This window comes from Phoca vitulina, unplaced genomic scaffold, assembly GCF_004348235.1.
Source record: "Phoca vitulina isolate PV1807 unplaced genomic scaffold, GSC_HSeal_1.0 scaffold8, whole genome shotgun sequence".
NCBI lineage: Eukaryota > Metazoa > Chordata > Mammalia > Carnivora > Phocidae > Phoca > Phoca vitulina.
The window spans coordinates 38,259,112-38,276,330 of record NW_022589711.1 but is presented as its reverse complement, the minus strand read 5'-3'; the positions used below and the strand labels follow the sequence as shown (position 1 = coordinate 38,276,330).

The 17,219-nt window shown below is 41.2% G+C and overlaps 1 protein-coding gene across 1 annotated transcript in view; it reads right to left on the bottom strand.

Annotated features, from left to right (window-relative positions):
- GAP43 (growth associated protein 43) overlaps positions 1-11,048 on the bottom strand; it is a 99,014-nt gene extending 87,966 nt beyond the window's left edge. Inside the window, exon 1 of the mRNA XM_032406600.1 lies at positions 10,766-11,048. Coding sequence (XP_032262491.1) covers positions 10,766-10,795 — 30 coding nt within the window. The 5' untranslated portion in view covers positions 10,796-11,048. The remainder of the gene's footprint in view (positions 1-10,765) is intronic.
- Positions 11,049-17,219: the final 6,171 nt, after the last annotated feature.

The window sequence follows — 17,219 nt, the reverse complement described above, 5'->3', positions numbered from 1 at the left end:
GATAGCCAAATCGAGCTGCCCTCAATAGGACATATACCTAGAAATTAAACTGCAAGTTAATTATTAGAAATTGAGAATTTTCTTTTTAAAGAAATTCTGGTTTAATTGGTGGGGTGGGGAGGTAAATAATGGAGACAATTGCTTCTACTGGAGTTTAGATGGAACTGTGGAAGGCATCTTTGGAATAGCTGTTAAGGATCTAGTTTGGTAATTAGGAGGAGATTTTACTTCTCATCTTATACCCCAAGCAGGTAAGTTGGTTTCTGAACCAAAACAAAGAGTGGGAAGAGGATTTGCATTCTAACAGCCCCTGGTCTATGCCAGTTCCTTGGCTAGTCGTGCTAAGGGATTCTGAAGTCATTTAGATTTAGATTCTGAAGCAGCCAATTTTTGCTTAACCTTTGGAGATCATTTAATTAATTTATTTTTTACTCTCCTTATCTAGTTCTTTTATATAGTTGTTAATGGGAAGATATTAGGGTCTTTCAAATTTTCATTTAAAAATAACATTTTCTGAATAGTTATTGGAACTGGGATTATAAATAATGGATGTAAGGCTAATTACCAAAATTCTACATTTAGAGCAAACTGGTGCATATGGAGACAACAGCTCAATATTTCAGAAAGTGCCAATTTGCTAAAAATAGATACATATGATGATTATTGCTGGAATTAATTCAAGGACATTCAAAATGAGATGACTAATATCAAGGGGTAGCATTTCTCTGATACAAATCCAAGGGAGATGTTCTACACCCATTATTGCCCAATCCTTTTGCAGAAATGGATCCCAAAAACTAAAAAAGAAAAACTAGAGCAAAGTTACCCTATGTGAAATTAGCAAGAATATATGGTAGCTAGTATTCCTCTTAGACAGGTAGTACCTGCCAGAGTTCAGCTCCTGGAAGACCTTGAAAACCCAGTGCTTATCAATTCCAGGTGTGGAGATTTGCCCTAACCTTCTTTTTTATGGGATCAATTATCTGTTTGGTTACTGCTTCCTTTTTTGAATCGTCAGGGATGATAACCCTACCAATAATAGGAATACACAATACAGGACAAATTGAAAGCAACCAATGGGAAAAATTAGTGTCCACCACATCTGAGGTAAGTCCCTCCTGATCTGGTTAGCTACCCTATTATACACATATACATATATATACAGGAGACTCTTTCTCAGCCAATTTACTCTCTTAATAGATTCACTGGTGTGGGCCTCTAGAAATTGTGTATGGAGTGCGACTTGGTCCTTCCTCCAATCAGAGATAATTGGATTACTGGTAACTAGCTGATCCAAGAAGGACGAATTAGATTCATTCATTCTCATTCTTTCTCTATATCCTCTCTCTCTCTTTGAATGTGAACAGATGATATATATACACACACATATACATATTTATATTTATCTCTCATTTAGAATTTTGAATTGTGAGATAGAGAAGCTAAGGTTATTAGTAACTGGGTCTTTTAAATTCAGGGCTCCAGAAATAAAGTCTATGAATTCCTGCTCTTGAGGTTTCTATGAGCTTGGCTGTTCAACTTCTTAGTTTTGTGTGATACCTAGTTTCCCTTTGATAGATCTCTTTCATAGATTTAAAGTTGGTTTCTGTTATACCCCATCCAAGTACATATAAATAATAGAAGTGTGTGTGTGTATGTGTTTGTGTGTGTGTGTAGAGAGAGACAGACTGAGAGACAGAAAGAGACAGAGAGAGAGAGAGGTGGCGAGAGTGAGGGATTAAGGGGTGATATTGACCCTTAATAAACTGTAAACATAATCAAAGAAATGATTGTTTCCTCTGGACACCAGCTTATTTTGAAATTTCTAGTTAATATGCTTTTCTATTAAACTCTATATCAGCCTGACATATGAAAGATTTTCCAAAATATGCATGATATTAATTTTTCCATATTAGACTTTTACTTCTAGGAGAAACAGAATGTCCTGGACAAACTTGATCCAATTATTACACTTTAAAATATTTCAAATATTACCCATATATTAAGAAATCAAATTCTTTAGGTTGCAAAATTCCATTGCCTATATGAGAATTTGATAAATTTTATTAAATTGGTAATTTATGTCTATCAATCAGGGACACAGGAGAACTGAAATGTCCTTTGTAGAGATCCTGAGTTTAGAAGATTATATATGGCATTAGAGTTGGGTTGGAGAGGCGCCTGGGTGGCTCAGTCGTTAAGCGTCTGCCTTCAGCTCAGGTCATGATCCCAGAGTCCTGGGATCAAGCCCCGCATCGGGCTCCCTGCTCCGTGGGGAGCCTGCTTCTCCCTCTCCCACTCCCCCTGCTTGTGTTCCCTCTCTCGCTGTGTCTCTCTCTGTCAAATAAATAAATAAAATCTTTAAAAAAAAAAAAAAGAGTTGGGTTGGAAAAGGTTCAGGATTGCATATCACTTCTTCTGATCAAGGTTAACTCCTGATGCATCGGGGAACCTTGAAGTTGTATGAAAATGGTGCTCAGGTGATAATCTTTGAACTGTGCTTCCCCCAATCAGGTTTCATCACAATAGTCAGTCACTCCCAACCAGCCCCACACGCCTATTCTTCTGCCTGACTGGGCCCTCATGTGATGGATGTGAGCACAGCATGCCTGGTAATCTGAGTGCCGAGAACCCGGTTTAGAAGTGAGGTGGGGGTGGGGATGGGGATGGGGATGGGGGAGAAGCAGCCAGTTTAACAAATGGAGAAGAGAAGAAATCTAAATATGAAGGAAAGACTAAAACAGAAAAAGATCAAAGAAAAAATAGTGGAGATTTCTAAATGCATTTGAACTGACCCTGGGGTTGCATGACAATTTGAACATTGGCTTATTTAAATTCTGTCACTAAAGTTTTTGAAGGAAATGATAAAGATATACTATGCTCCCATCCATTAGCATGGTTCCTATTTACTCTGTAGAGAATAAGGAGAGGTGGGAATGGATTTTATACAGAAAGCAAGGGTACTTCTTTGCATAGAACCATGAACACTTTGGGTTTCAGTATGTGATATTCCTCAGTTAATAATATCTTACACTTGAAAACACATTGTTTGCAAAACACTTTTATTTTTATCACTTTATTTGAGCCTCACACCAACCTAGTAGAAAAGGCAAGTCAGGATTTGGAGTGTTCTTTTTATGTGCCCACTATATCGATGGATAAACTGAGGCTCAGAAAGATTAAGTTACTTACCCAAGGTCACAGGACAAGCAATTGGCAGAGCCAGGTCTAGAACTCAGGGGAAGGGTTTATTTCACTACAAAGACATGAAACAGGACATTAAACAAAGAATATCTAAAAGAATAAGATCTGTAAATAATTAAGGATAGGGAATCTGGAGGGTCACACTCCCATACTATAACCTGAACTCTCTGCAAGTGTGGCACTCTGATCTCAGCAGACAGGAGAGGGAATTGTAACTTTGACCACAACCACTTTGTGAGGAGGACCAATGGAATTGAGTATGCATTTACACAAAGCCAGCTCTGAATAAGTTCACAGGAATAGTCTGCTCCAAAACACCTCCCCTAATGGCCCATTATCCATCTCTCCCTTCCTATTTTTTTTTAAGATTTTATTTAATTTTTATTTTAGGGAGAGAGAGAAAGAGAGAGAGCACAAGCGAGCAGGTGCAGGGGCAGAGGGAGAAAGAAAGAAGCAAACTCCTTGATGAATGAGCCCTACCCAGGGCTCAATCTCAGGACCCTGAGATCATGACCTGAGCTGAAAACAAGGTCGGAAGCTCAACCAACTGAACCACCCAGGTGCCCCTTTTCCCTTCCTACTTTTATTCCTTCGATGAATATTTTTTATTGAGAAGCTACTATGTGCTAGACATAGCTTAAAATATCTATTTTGTCTAAAACACCTCTTTGGAAAGTTGGAAGGAACACTCTTTTTTTTTTTTTTTAAGTTCTCTTTTCATAGCCTCATGCATCAAACACTAGCATAGGCCGGTATTACATAATCAGAAACCTCCCCCTGGACCTGAGGAGGGAAAAAAAAGAAAAACTCAAAGAAAGAGATTGAAAGAGATTGAGAGCAATGAGCAAGATATGGAATAAAGGTGTGGAGATTAGAAAACATTACCCAGCTTTAGCAGTTGAAGACAAACTTCACCTATAAATCATTTTGTCTTACTGTTCTTCTCAAGGCTATGCCAATTCAGTCAGAGAAAATAAACTATGTAGAGTCTGGCAAAGAGCATTTTCATGGAGAGCTGTGGTTGCAATTTGCCCTATATTAACCACAATAGGCCTACTTCAGAAGCCAAATCCCTTCAGTCCATTGAAATGTAAGAAAGATAAAGTTGATCTGATTCTCATTCATGTAACAGACATTTGAGGGGCTACTTACCATTCAACCTCCTTTTACCTCCATGAGAGATTTCCCTTTGTGGAATAGTAATTGGATACTTCAGTGGGAAGGAAAGAAACCCAAGTAAAGGTAAAATTGATTCTTGAGCACAGACCCCAGGGCACAGGCCAACACTACATATATTTTTGGAAGTTTGTGTGTCAATGAGGTAAATCAACTAAGTAGCGAGAAACTGAGTCAAATTCTATTTGGAACAGTTGTGGGCAAAGCACCATGTGTAAGCACTGTGGGATCTTAAAGGAAGGGCAATAGAAGATCCGAGACTGGTAACCATGTGTCTAACCTGGCACTCTGCTAACCTCAGAGGGTGGACTAGTTTGCTGGGTGGCTGTGGGAAGACACTGAAAGGATGTTTCCAGATAGCACCAGTTACGTAGTTTGGAGAACCACAATATAAATGGGCTCATTTTGTGTCTGCTTTCATTAAAAACTGATGATTGTCATATTTATACATCAATAATTAGAATCAATGATGATTAGCTTCATCTCAAAATTTGATGCCAATAGATTAAGCAAAAATCTGCTAGTGGTTCCATCCATTTAGCCATGCCACAATTTATGGAAAGTTTGTAAACCTGGTTTTATATTTATTTAGGAAACATATTATCCACAGATAAAGCCAGTTACTCTACGTGTCCAACATTGTGATAGGCCTGGAACTAGGGAAAGAATTAAGATTCCACCCAAGCAGCTCACAGTAGAGACACTGGTTTATGAAAAAAAAAAAAGCTATATAGTGCAACAAGTGATTTAATAGTGATGCTACAAAATATAGAATGGTCACAAAGAAAGTGGAACTTAACTTAGGGAGGTCAAGAATGGCTTCAAAGAGCTAACTCTGACAGAGGAAATGGGAATTTTCCAGGCAGAGACAGAAGTGTCATGTGGACAAAGTATACAGTATGAGCAAGAGCACCAGGGCCTGAAATATAGATGTGGTATCATCAGGTTGGAGGAGCAGGTATTTGAGGATGGGACTGGAAAGGTAGGCAAGACTAGATCATGTCATCCATGCCAAGAACTTTGTATTTTAGCTTACAGTTAACAGGGAACCACTGGTGGATTTTAACAAGGAAAATAATATGACCAGATTTGCATTAGGTAAAGATAAGTGTGGTATTCTATGCAAGGAGAATTGAAGAGCAAGATGGAGATGGGAAGTCCAAGCAAGAAGCTTATTGCCTTGGTCTAGATGAGAGGTAACAAAAATCAGAACCAGGTTATTTGTGATGGAGTTGAAAAGCAGAGGACGGATTCAAAAGCTTTTTACCTATAATCAAAAAATTTAGTATCTGGATGTGAGGATTGAAAGCAAGGACTGCCTTCAGATTACACCCAGGTTCCTAGAGCTTGGAAGCTGGATAGATGGTGTTATAGCATAAGGGATGGAATTTGGAGGAAGACTAAGTGGTACCACACAGAAGACACTGAGTCTGGTTTTGTACATAATGAGTGCGGGTGTCTCTGAAATACCTAGACCTAGTGATATCCACGGATCAGGCACCGAGGAAAGATATCTAGTCTACAGATTGGGAAATCACCCTGGCAGTTAAAACTTCCAAAATGGATGAGACCACCTAGAATTAGTGTGTCAAATGAGAAGAGAAGTGGATCAAGATCATTAACGAAAAGATAATTGATATTTGAGGGGAAGAGAGTGAGAAAGTCAACAAGGAAGACTGAGAGGGAGGAGAGCTAAGGCAGCTCTCATGGGAGCCAAGTGAGGAATTTCAGGAAGAGGAAAGGACAACAATACAAAATGCCAAAGAGATATCAAATAAGATGGAAACCAAAGAGTCACTGGAGGTGGTGTCTTTTTTAGAATATGAGAACAGAAGCTTTATTAAAGTAAATGGAATAGTGAATGAGGAGTGCTAAAGAGAAGGAATCACCCCTGACCAGAAGGAATTGCTCACTGACAGTAGGCACACCACAATCCTGACAAACAGGCAATCCCAAGCCAAGACTCCCATCGCACAACTTGGAGAGAAAATTTTCTTACATTTGTATTGATTTTGTCTTCACATGAATTTTGTTTAATCTCTACAAAAGCCCTTTAGGGTCAGCAAGGTGGGGTTTTTGTTTGTTTGGTTTTATTTTTTTAGTCTTCATCTTACAGGAGGTAACTGAAGCCTGGTATTATGTGATTCATTCAAGATCACAGAATGAGTAAGTGGCATAAACTGAGGACTCTCAGCACAGTGCTCTTCCCAACACCTCAGAGAATGTTAAGCAGACTTCAGTACAATGGTGCAGAGGCAATCCGACCACACTTCAGAAACTCAGAAGGGAGAATTGCCCACAATCACTTTCTTGATTGATAACAGACATGCTTGGTTGCCTGAATGCCTCTCTGATAGCTAATAGGGAAGTGAATAATTAAATGCTGTATCTTCTCTTGAGATGACCTGCGTATGTTCATCCTTTGAAATAGAGGAAGATTTTAGACTTGTCTTACTCTATCAATGAGAACAAGGGGAATATTTGGTTAATATATATGCACTCCTGTTGACTAAAAGACACCCCCCCCTTCTTTATGGGGTCAGGTAAAACTGAAGTATGTGGATTAATCAGCCCCACGCACTGCACTGACAATTTCGCCATGAGGGAGGCAAAGGAGACCCAAGCTACTCTCCCTCTCAGTGAGCGGGAGCTTTGCCCTTTCGCATAAAACATGAAAGGAGGTTTCTGTAGTTTTGCCAACTCAGCAAGAGAGAAAATTAACCCTACATTTTCTTATCCCCATTGCCTCAGCCTAGGGGGGGTGGGGGGACTTGAGTTGTAGATTGACAGCATGAGGAAGCTGGGCTCATTGTGTATGCACCTTGGCATGGCTTAGAAGGAATTACAGTCACCAGATATGAACTCATTTCTAGATTTACTGTGAATTTTCTAAGGTTCTCTGCAAGTCCAGATAATTTGGCAGAAAAAAAAAAAAGCCCTTAAATAATTTCCTCTTCTGTTTAAATTCGGAAATGTGTGATAGAAATCACCATTAAAAAAAAAAAAAACACAGTTTCAATTATATTAAGTAGAATGCCTCCATTTAATTAATTCACTTAGTCCCTGGGTGACACTGGGTGTGGCTCAGGGAGATTTAGGAGGAATCCAATTTATCACTAGGAGGAATGGTCTGCACCAAGCAGCAAGGCGGCATCCTTCCACACCTTTCCAACACCGCAAGGGAAAGGCGCAGTGAGGCTGGAATTCCAAACCACAGATCACACTCCCTCAGATAAGAATTATTTGTTTTACGAGGAAAAAAGCAGATATTGGTGGGGTTGAGAGGTGGGGGACGGAGGGGCCACTGGCTTGCACTGGTATTCTTTACACTTCGATTACAATTTAAAATCCTTATTTTTAAACAAAGGAAGCACCTCAGTTTTCTGGCTTTGTGGACACAGATCACATCTTGCAAGTTTTTCATCATCTGCAATACGCATGGTAATTAAGCTATTTAAAGTTAGCCCCAAGATATTTGAAAATCAGAAACCAATAAAATCTCAGGGATTCTTTTATTCCTCCTTTGCCCACTCCTTTATCATGTTCTCATTGCCACCCGACTCTCATGCTCTTCTTCCTGCTATAATAATCCATAGTGATAACTAATGGCTAATAAAGATCATTTACGCTTTCTTCTCACCCACTGGCCATGTATTACAACTCAGAAATCCAAGATTGCTTCTTTATGCGGCTCAAGTGGAAGAGGAAGGAAGTGCAGTCCCTCCAGCCCCCTCCCACGTTTCTGCTGGATTTCATGGGTGTGGCAGAGTTTAGACCTTTGCAGGTTTTTGCCCTTGTTTTATTCCCTGTTAAGGACTAGGATGATGAATAGATGGCAGAGGGATAAACACAATCGGGTTCTGCCCTGAATGATAGAGGATCATTTCACCCACAAGCAGGAAACCTGTGTGAGACTTAAGTACTCACGCTATCTAAATGCCAGTCAGTATAGTGTGGAGCCCACGCCCTGAATACACCATTCCTTCTGTCTGATTTAATGGTATCCTAAATACTGACTTACGTGAATGATACACAACAGTACTCAACAGGGCACATGGCCACTTCACACAGAGGTACGCATGTATAAAATGCATGGGCAAATATGACCATTTCTATACCTTTCATGTTCTCTCTTGAATATGATTTATGCTAAAACACATGCGGGCATGTGGAATCTGTGCAGAGTACATGCCTGACTGTTGTACATGAAGCATGCGGAGGCTCTAGACATTTACATGCGAATTTCTACAACTCCCCAAACACAATTTCAGCTTTATCACTTTGCACATCACAGTGAATACTTGGGGCTGTTAGTGAGATAGAACCCAAGCGAAGGCAGCTGTCCCCCTTTTTGGGAAGGGAATTCTTTTAGCTTCAATTCCCTTTCTAAAATTATGCTTGGTTTCTTTTGTCGGAGGGGGTGTGTGTATACCTGTATGTGTCTACATGGGGTAGCAAAAAGTTGTAAACCGGCATATTTTTCTATCCAAAATGAAACCTTTTTTAATGAATAGCATTGGCTTCCTTAGGGCTCCGCCTTCCTAAATTTTATTTCCTCAGCTCACCAGTGGGGTAACCTCAGAACGTTTCCTTGACAGTGTGCTTAACCCAGCCACCTGTATCCATTGCATTTATGTATTAGAATGAAGGGAGACAAGAAAAGGAAATGTCCTGGTTTGAAAAATGAGCCAATGGAAGCAGCAATCTCTGGAACCATATAGCAGTTTAGGGAAGTGGTACGTGTAAGACCCTCATGCTCTTTTTCAAACACCCCTACACAAGCCACACACAAAACCCCGGGGTGTCTGCTACTTCGAAAAATTTATTTATTTATTTATCTATTTATTTATTTATTTAACTTATTTTTTCCCATGCCTCTCCACCCCTCTGCACCCACTGATCTATATTCTGCTTCTGTTTCCCTTCCCCTCCCTCTCCTTCTTCATCCTCATCCCCCCCACCCCCCCACCCCCGCCCCTTCCAGGGCGATGGCTAAATGTGCAAAGCTGGCAGGCTGTTTCTTCTCTGCTCCCCTCCACCCACTTCGGATTCAGCGAGTGTATTACAAATTGCCCAATATCCAATACCTGCACAGGAATAATGCCCAAATCCTATCTCTTGCACCCCACCCCTAAGGCAATCAATCTGCAAAGGGCTTTTTTGACCAAGACCTGCCCCCCCCACGAGTATGCACACACACGCGCGCGCGCGCACACACACACACACATACTCACCCACATCTCACACCCATTTTTCTCTTTAACCTTCGCCAAAATCACTCAAACATGTTCCAATAAATGTTTGAAAGCTTCATTTGGAGAATGCCAGGGCACTGTCTGTTGCTGCAGAATACTGAACTCGTCATTCCTCCCCACCCTCAGCCCAATCAAGTTTCTAAAATGTCTTTCAAGAAATAAGTGAGCAATTTGAAATAGAAGAGAAACCTGGGTAGTGGGGGAGGGACGGAGGGACGCGGATTCTCGCTAAGCTTGTATGTGTCCCTGTTCTGATGAAAATGAGTCACCATGCTTAGTATCCAAAATGTTAGCCCCTCTCCAGTCACTGACAATCCCCGGAAAGATGCAAGGGTAGGGAGAAGGGAAAAGACCTGATTTCCAACAGGTAATACTCGGCTCGTCTTTCCCATCCCATCGGAGCCCAAAGCTCCTAGGGGCGTGGTCCACCTTCTCCTCCGACCAGCTGGTGCACAATCGGCTACCGATCTTGGGAAGGCGATTTTCCCCCTCCACACGGCCAATTTCTCCCCCAGCCCCAGTTGTCTTTAGAATCTCTTTTTAAAAAAACATCTTCCAAATCACAGTTTCATTCATTCATTGAAAAATAAATAAATAAATCCTTCACATGTTTTTCCATTAATACCTGCGCCCATTTGAAGCTCATGCATGTACGAAATAAGGCTTCTTCCGCAGCACATGTGAGAAAATCGTAGGACAGAACAAGCAACACTCATTACTGAATATGATTCCTTCGACCCCGCTTTTTGCAAATAATTTAAAGGATTGCCTCCCCATCTTGTAGGTAGAGTCCACATCTTTTCCCCACACCCCTTCCTGTACCCACACCCGCAAAACCAGAGACCTAAAACGCTGAGCATTCACTAAGAACCCCACAAATCTTATTTCTAGCCAAACAGGCATATTTTTTTCTAACCTCATCCTAATTAGTAGCAGCGTTCCCAAACCAGAGCATGAAAGACAGAATGGAATAAAAGCTGGGATGCAACCATCAGTTACCATATGCTAAGGAAACGCGAGCACCATGGCCAGAGCAGAAGCAGTTAAAATATTTTTTTTTCTGCCTTTACAGGGAAATATTGTAGTCTGGTAATTTCACAACAGCAAGAAGTAAAAATCTTTAGCTCTACCTGTTTGGTTCTTCTCATACAGCACAGCATGGTTGTATCGTCCCTTGCCTTCTTCCTGCCTTCTCTCCTTCCTCCTCTCTCTTTCTTATTCCCCCCCTCTCCACCTCTTTTCTGCTCGCTTGCTCACTCGCTCTCTCGCGCTAGCGCGCTCTCCCTCTCCCTCCCTCCCTCTCTCTCTCTCCCTCACACACACCAGGGCAGTTAGCAGCAACTGTAAGGTCCACAGCTACTGCTCATCGCACATGCTCGCTCGCTCCCTCTCCCTCTTCCTCTCTCTGGCTCTCTCCTCTCTCCTCTTCCCTCTCTTCCCCTCTTTTCTCCCCCTTTCCCTCCGTCTTTTTCTTCCCTTTCTCTTTCTCAGAATTGTTCACTAGCTTTCAATGACTAATCATTTCCCCAGCCCCCACCCCTATTCCAGACAGTCACCCCCTCCCAGTCCCCTGCCAGCCTCATGAATATTTAAACATCTCCAATCTGGACCCAATTACCCACCGACTTTCCCACTGCATTGAGATGGTGGGGTGGGGGTAGAGACGGATATTCCAGCCGGTTCAGGAGATTGGATGGAATGTGTTTTAGGGAAGAGGGGCTTGAGGAACGCTTGTATTTCTTTACTAACTCTTCTCTTTTCCAATATCATAAGAGCAAAGAACAGCTTAGTCAGACCTGTACCAATATGTTATATTTGCTATTTAGATTTTATGTACATTTAATAATTGTGAGGGTTAAGTTCTCTCAAAAAAATGAAATAGTATGTAAATATACACTATGTATACTGTTCTCAGTATTCATATAATCTAAAATACATATATATAAGCTTAAATATGCACAAAGAACATATCTCATATATGCTCCAATATCCTTGAGAAATCCACATGAATATGTAGCATTTTAAACATTCGAAGCACTTAAGTTAAGAAATGATAACTAATGTTTAGGAATTAGCATTCATATCTAAAATCACATGGTGGTTCTTAATGCACTCACACCTGTTTGAAAATTGAGGTTTCTTCTAATTTTATTTAAAAAGCAGAGCACATTTGAAAAATAAGTCTGTAATACTAACGGTGCCCCAAATGATATTTTACAGTTTGGTCAAGAAGAGTAAAAGTCGGGGCCCCTGGGTGGCTCGGTCAGTTTAGCGTCTGGATTTGGCTCAGGTCGTGATCCCAGAATCCTGGGATCGAGCCCCACGTCGCCAGGCTCCCTGTTCACTGGGGAGTCTGCTTCTCCCTCTCCCTCTGCTGCTCCCCCTCTGCTTGTGCTCTGTCTCTCGCTTTCTCTCGCTCTCAAATTAATAAATAAAATCTTTAAAAAGAAGAATAAAACTAAACGTAATTGTTGTAAGAAGAAAACATGTATCATGATGTCTATGTCTTCAATTCCTTCTATGCTTTTTCATAATTTGAGTAGAGGAAAATATGACTTTAAGAAAAAGTGTATCTAACACAATTTTTAGATGTATGGTACTGTGTGATCTTGAGAATGTTACTGACCCTCTCTGACCTAATTTTCTAATCTGTCAAATATGGATTACAATGCCAACAAGTTGTGAGGACCAAATAATATAATGTATGTAAAGCATTAGGATGGAGCCATTCTTACTACATAGTAGCTTTACCTCAGAGATTGTACTTTTCTGAAATTTTGATGGCATTTTTAAATGAATATCTCAAAGAACTTAACAAACTATTTCTTGTTCATTAGTGACAAGCATTCCCAATTAAACACCTTATATTCTTTCTATTCTCTCCTGGACACAAGCCTAGTTAATGGGTGTCAACCAGACAGCTTATTATCATACATATTATCAGGATCACTGAGCTTAATAGGTGCTTAATACATTTTAACAAAATTCAAGGTACATCCATCTCAGAATGGACTATCTCAAAGAGACACCCAAGAGGTGATGGTTATAAATTATCCCCAGAGGTTTTTCTGAGCGTGACCTGCTTCAAATCCTTCCTTACCTGCTCTTTTACTCCCTTGTTGGCTTCTTAATTTTCATGTTTTATGATAAGAAACAGAGTTAGACTCTGAGTTTAATATTTTTTTTAATGTTATAGTGAGTCAGAGTGAGCTTTCAAAAACAACCTTCTATGGATGTAAGTGGTAGAAGAGGACAAAGAATGGGTAAGAACGGGCTCCATTAGAGACATTCCAGTTGTGGGTATGATGGCCCTACTGGCTTGCCCTGGGTTGAAGAGTGGAGAAGAAAGGAAAACGAGGAGGTGAGGACTGGGGGCAAAGCAGAAGAAATTGCTTCTTTTGGTGTTTAAAGAGACACATAACTTCACTGATAAGATCATTTTGTCAACTATGGCAACCTAGTTGGCCATAGAAAGGGCCCATCTCCTTTCCTTTTCAATGCACTCCCCTCTGCCCTCCCAATTATATCTTTTTCCCTTTTATTTTTTGGAAGGGACCTTGGAAACAACATGACATAATGAAGTCAGGCAGAGCCTAGAGCTCAAAACCAGGCATAGGCATGGATGAACTCTTTGACTTAATACATTAAACCACCCTCTTGGCACCAGTTTCCCCAGCGGTTGACGTGCACTAATTCATCTAATACCCAAATGAGGGAGGTGTGATCGTTAATCCCATTCTGATAGGGATACGGGATACGAAAGCTAAGTGAATTAAGTACCTAGCCTAGGTCACACAGCTAATAAGAGGTAAAGCTAGGACTCCAAAACCCTCTTAGCCACTAAGCTACATGGCATTCAATGGACTGCTACACCTCTTTACCTCTGGTCCTTAGGGGATTAGACAATACAGTGGAAGTTTTTGTGTTGAAATGACACCAGCATTCTGCAAGGTCCACCTAACAGATCCAGCCCTTACCTCAAGAGCCATGGAGAACAAGCTGATACCCTCATCCAACAGCAAGCCCTCTGTATACTTCTGACCAAACATCACATACTTCAATCACCCTCAGGTGCCTCAGTATTTAGGGTCCTCGCCATTCTGAATGCCTCCTTCTGGACATACTACATTCAGTCAATGAACCCCTAAAATTAATTTCCAGAAGGGAGCTCAGAATTCCAAATTCAGTTCAAATATTATGGACTCAATTCCAATACATTTTTTTCCCCTGAGCAATGGAGATTATAGGATGGTAAAAGAATGAGAAGAGGAAAAGCACACTGATCTAATCTTGGCAAATTAAAATAAATAAAATAAATAAAATAAAATAAAATAAAATAAAAAACCAGTATTACCCTGATCCCCACCAGCCAACTATTCAGTGGAGCCACTAATCTTTATCCTCTTACAACCAATCCCAGAAAATGCCTAGGCTTAAGCCCCATGGTTAAACCTTATATAATTTTAATTGGCAGGTTAACTCATGAGACTGTCAGGTAAATTCCTAACTGTAGGTTAGGCAGCAACATCATTCTAGAAGAGGGTGAAGAGTGGTGGAGGCCAGGTGCCAGTTCCACTCTCAGATCTCTTTAAACTTCATACTAAAGTGATATTGTTTTCATAATAAACCTGGAAGACTCTGGGCTTTACGAAGGGCTCCATCAGAGAGTGTGTCATTTTAGGAAAAGGACTGGCCCTTGAGAGAAGAGTGTCAGCAGTGCAGGTAGAAATATGTTCATCTTTTTACTCCCCCTTTCAGGAGCTTATTTTTTTGACTTTCAATCTTAGCTTTTTACCTGTTGTATTCTTGTGCTACGGCTGCCGTAACAAAATACCACAAGCTGCATGGCTTAAACAATAGACATTTATTTTCTCACTGTTCTGGAGACTGGAAGTCCAGAGGATTGGTTTCCTCTGAGGGCTCTACAGGAAGTATCTATTCCAGGCTTCTGTCCATGGATTTGTAGATGGCCACCCTCTTACTGCCTCTTCACATGGTTGTCCTATGCACTTGAATTCCCGGTGTCTGTGTGTGTCCAAATATCTTCTTCTTAAAGGACATCAGTCATATTGGGTTAGAGCCCACTCATATGACCTCATTTAACCTCAATTACCTCTTCAAAAACCCTATCTCTAAATACAGTCCCATTCTGAGGTACTGGTTAGGGCTTCAACATAATGTCTTTCGAAGGACCCAATTCTGCCCATTACATGTGCATTCTCCATCAGCACTTTTGGACATCACTTACTTATTCAAAATTTTCTGGTTACAAAAACATCCTGCCCTCAAGGAGATACACACATATGTGAAAAGCGAAACAAATGCTATTTGGACAAAACACGATTCAATGTCAAATGTGTGTTACAAGAATTTAGAACATAAGAATGAAGGGGGGGAAATCGGAGGGGGAGAAGAACCATGAGAGACGATGGACTCTGAGAAACAAACTGAGGGTTCTAGAGGGGAGGGGGGTGGGGGGATGGGTTAGCCTGGTGATGGGTATTAAAGAGGGCACGTTCTGCATGGAGCACTGGGTGTTATGCACAAACAATGAATCATGGAACACTATATCTAAAACTAGTGATGTAATGTATGGGGATTAACATAACAATAAAAAAAATTTAAAAAAAAAAAAAAAGAATTTAGAACATAAGAGAAATTGCCATGGACTATGGTAGACCTTCCATTTCATGATTAGGATTTGGACAAGTACAGAAGACACGATGGGTTTTAGAGAAGGGAAAGGGGTCACGTTGGAAAAGGTAAAATGTACCACTGATCACTGCATGATCAAGAGATTGTCAATATGGAGAAGAGGGGCAGTTGTACAGGAGGGTTGTAAAGAGAGAACCTTAGAAGCGCAGGCCACACCCGGCTGGGAAGAACCTCAAGGGTCAGGCAAAGGGGGTGTATTAGTGTCCTAGGGCTGCCATACAAATTTCCACAAACTTGGGGGCTTAACATAACATAAATTTATTCTTTCAGGGGCACCTGGGTGGCTCAGTCGGTGAAGCATCTGCCTTCAGCTCAGGTCATGATCTCAGGGTCCTGGGATCGAGCCCCATGTTGGGCTCCCTGCTCAGCGGGGGGCCTGCTGCTCCATCTCCTTCTGTCCCTACGCCCCACTTGTGCTCTTTCTCTCTGTCTCTCTCTCAAGTAAGTAAATCTTTAAAAAAAATGTATTCTTTCACATTTCTGGAAGTCCAAATTTAATGTTGACAGGATTAGTTCCTTCTGGATCCTCTGGGGGAGAATTCATTCTATACCTTTCACCTAGCCTCTTGTGGCTGTGGGCAGTCCTTGGCATTCCTTGGTCTGAAGATGCATCACTCCAATCTCTACCTCCATCTCCACACGGCTTTCCCTCCCTCTGTCTTTCCTTCTTTTTATAAGAACACCTGTCATTGAATCTAGGGTCCACTCTAAATCCAGGATGATCTCATTTCAGGATCCTTAAATTAATTATATCTGCAAAGATCCTTTATCCAAGTAAGGTCACATTCATAGAAGTGGGGGTTAGGATTTAGATAGTTTTCTGAGGAACACAAGTCAACCTCCTGCAGCGGATTAGACATAAGATTTGTTATAGGAATAGTTTAGACAATACCTGTGGTGGTAATGTTGTACAGTATGGAATAGAGAGAAGGGTACACTGGGACCTGGTGAGAGAATCGTGGAATTGTTCTAATGCTTAGTTCAGGGAGGAAAGGTGGAGAAAAAGTGAACTGTCACTTGCTGAGTGCCTAGTATGTTCCAGGTATCACATATACTGCACTCTCCCTATTCTGTCGCATTCACCTCACAGAAGAATCTCCTGGGGAAGAGACAAATGGGAGAACTGAAAGTTGTTTGGAGATTGGGCCTGGGCAGCCTGGAGAATGAAAATACCAAACCCAGATGTGAAGAGGTCCAGAAAAAGGGCTGGTACTGTAAGGGAGGTGATGAATCAGTTCTGAAAGCATTCATTTTCAGAAAGCATTGAAAGTTTCAAGTGTGTCGCAGGATCAGATCGTAAGAAAGAAGACTCAGAAGTTGTGTGAGCCTGCCAAAGGTTTCCAGGCAGACATGGCTACATCGGGATCCAGGGAGAGGCGAGTCTCTATGAAATGATGTCACCACATTAATTAGGCTGATAGTATTTCAGTATGGCCTCACTGCCAGAATTCATCCTGCTTCCTGCAGACAGACAAGGACCTGGATGGTTTTTAGGACCCTCTAAGTCTCTAGCCATCTTTCCAAACTTGCCACAAATCCCCTCAGAGTTTCTCTTTCCAGCGCACTGGAGGCCATCCGAATCTGTGAGTAGCCAATATCCCAGAACACAGGAATCTCAGTGAGGGAACCATGTACTGGTGGCACGGGAGGAGATGAAAGACACGTGGCCCATAAGCTAAGACTCAGTAGCCATGCAGCTCCTGAGGAAGTTTGTGATTACCTGAGTGAACAGATCTAACTCAGTGGCTTATGGAGTTATTAATAGCAGCCGATGTGAAAAATTCCATCAGGTTACACAAACCTCCACCACCAACACAGGATCAGGGGCTGAAATAAGAGTTTCATTTGATTTGGTCATGAAAAGAACCA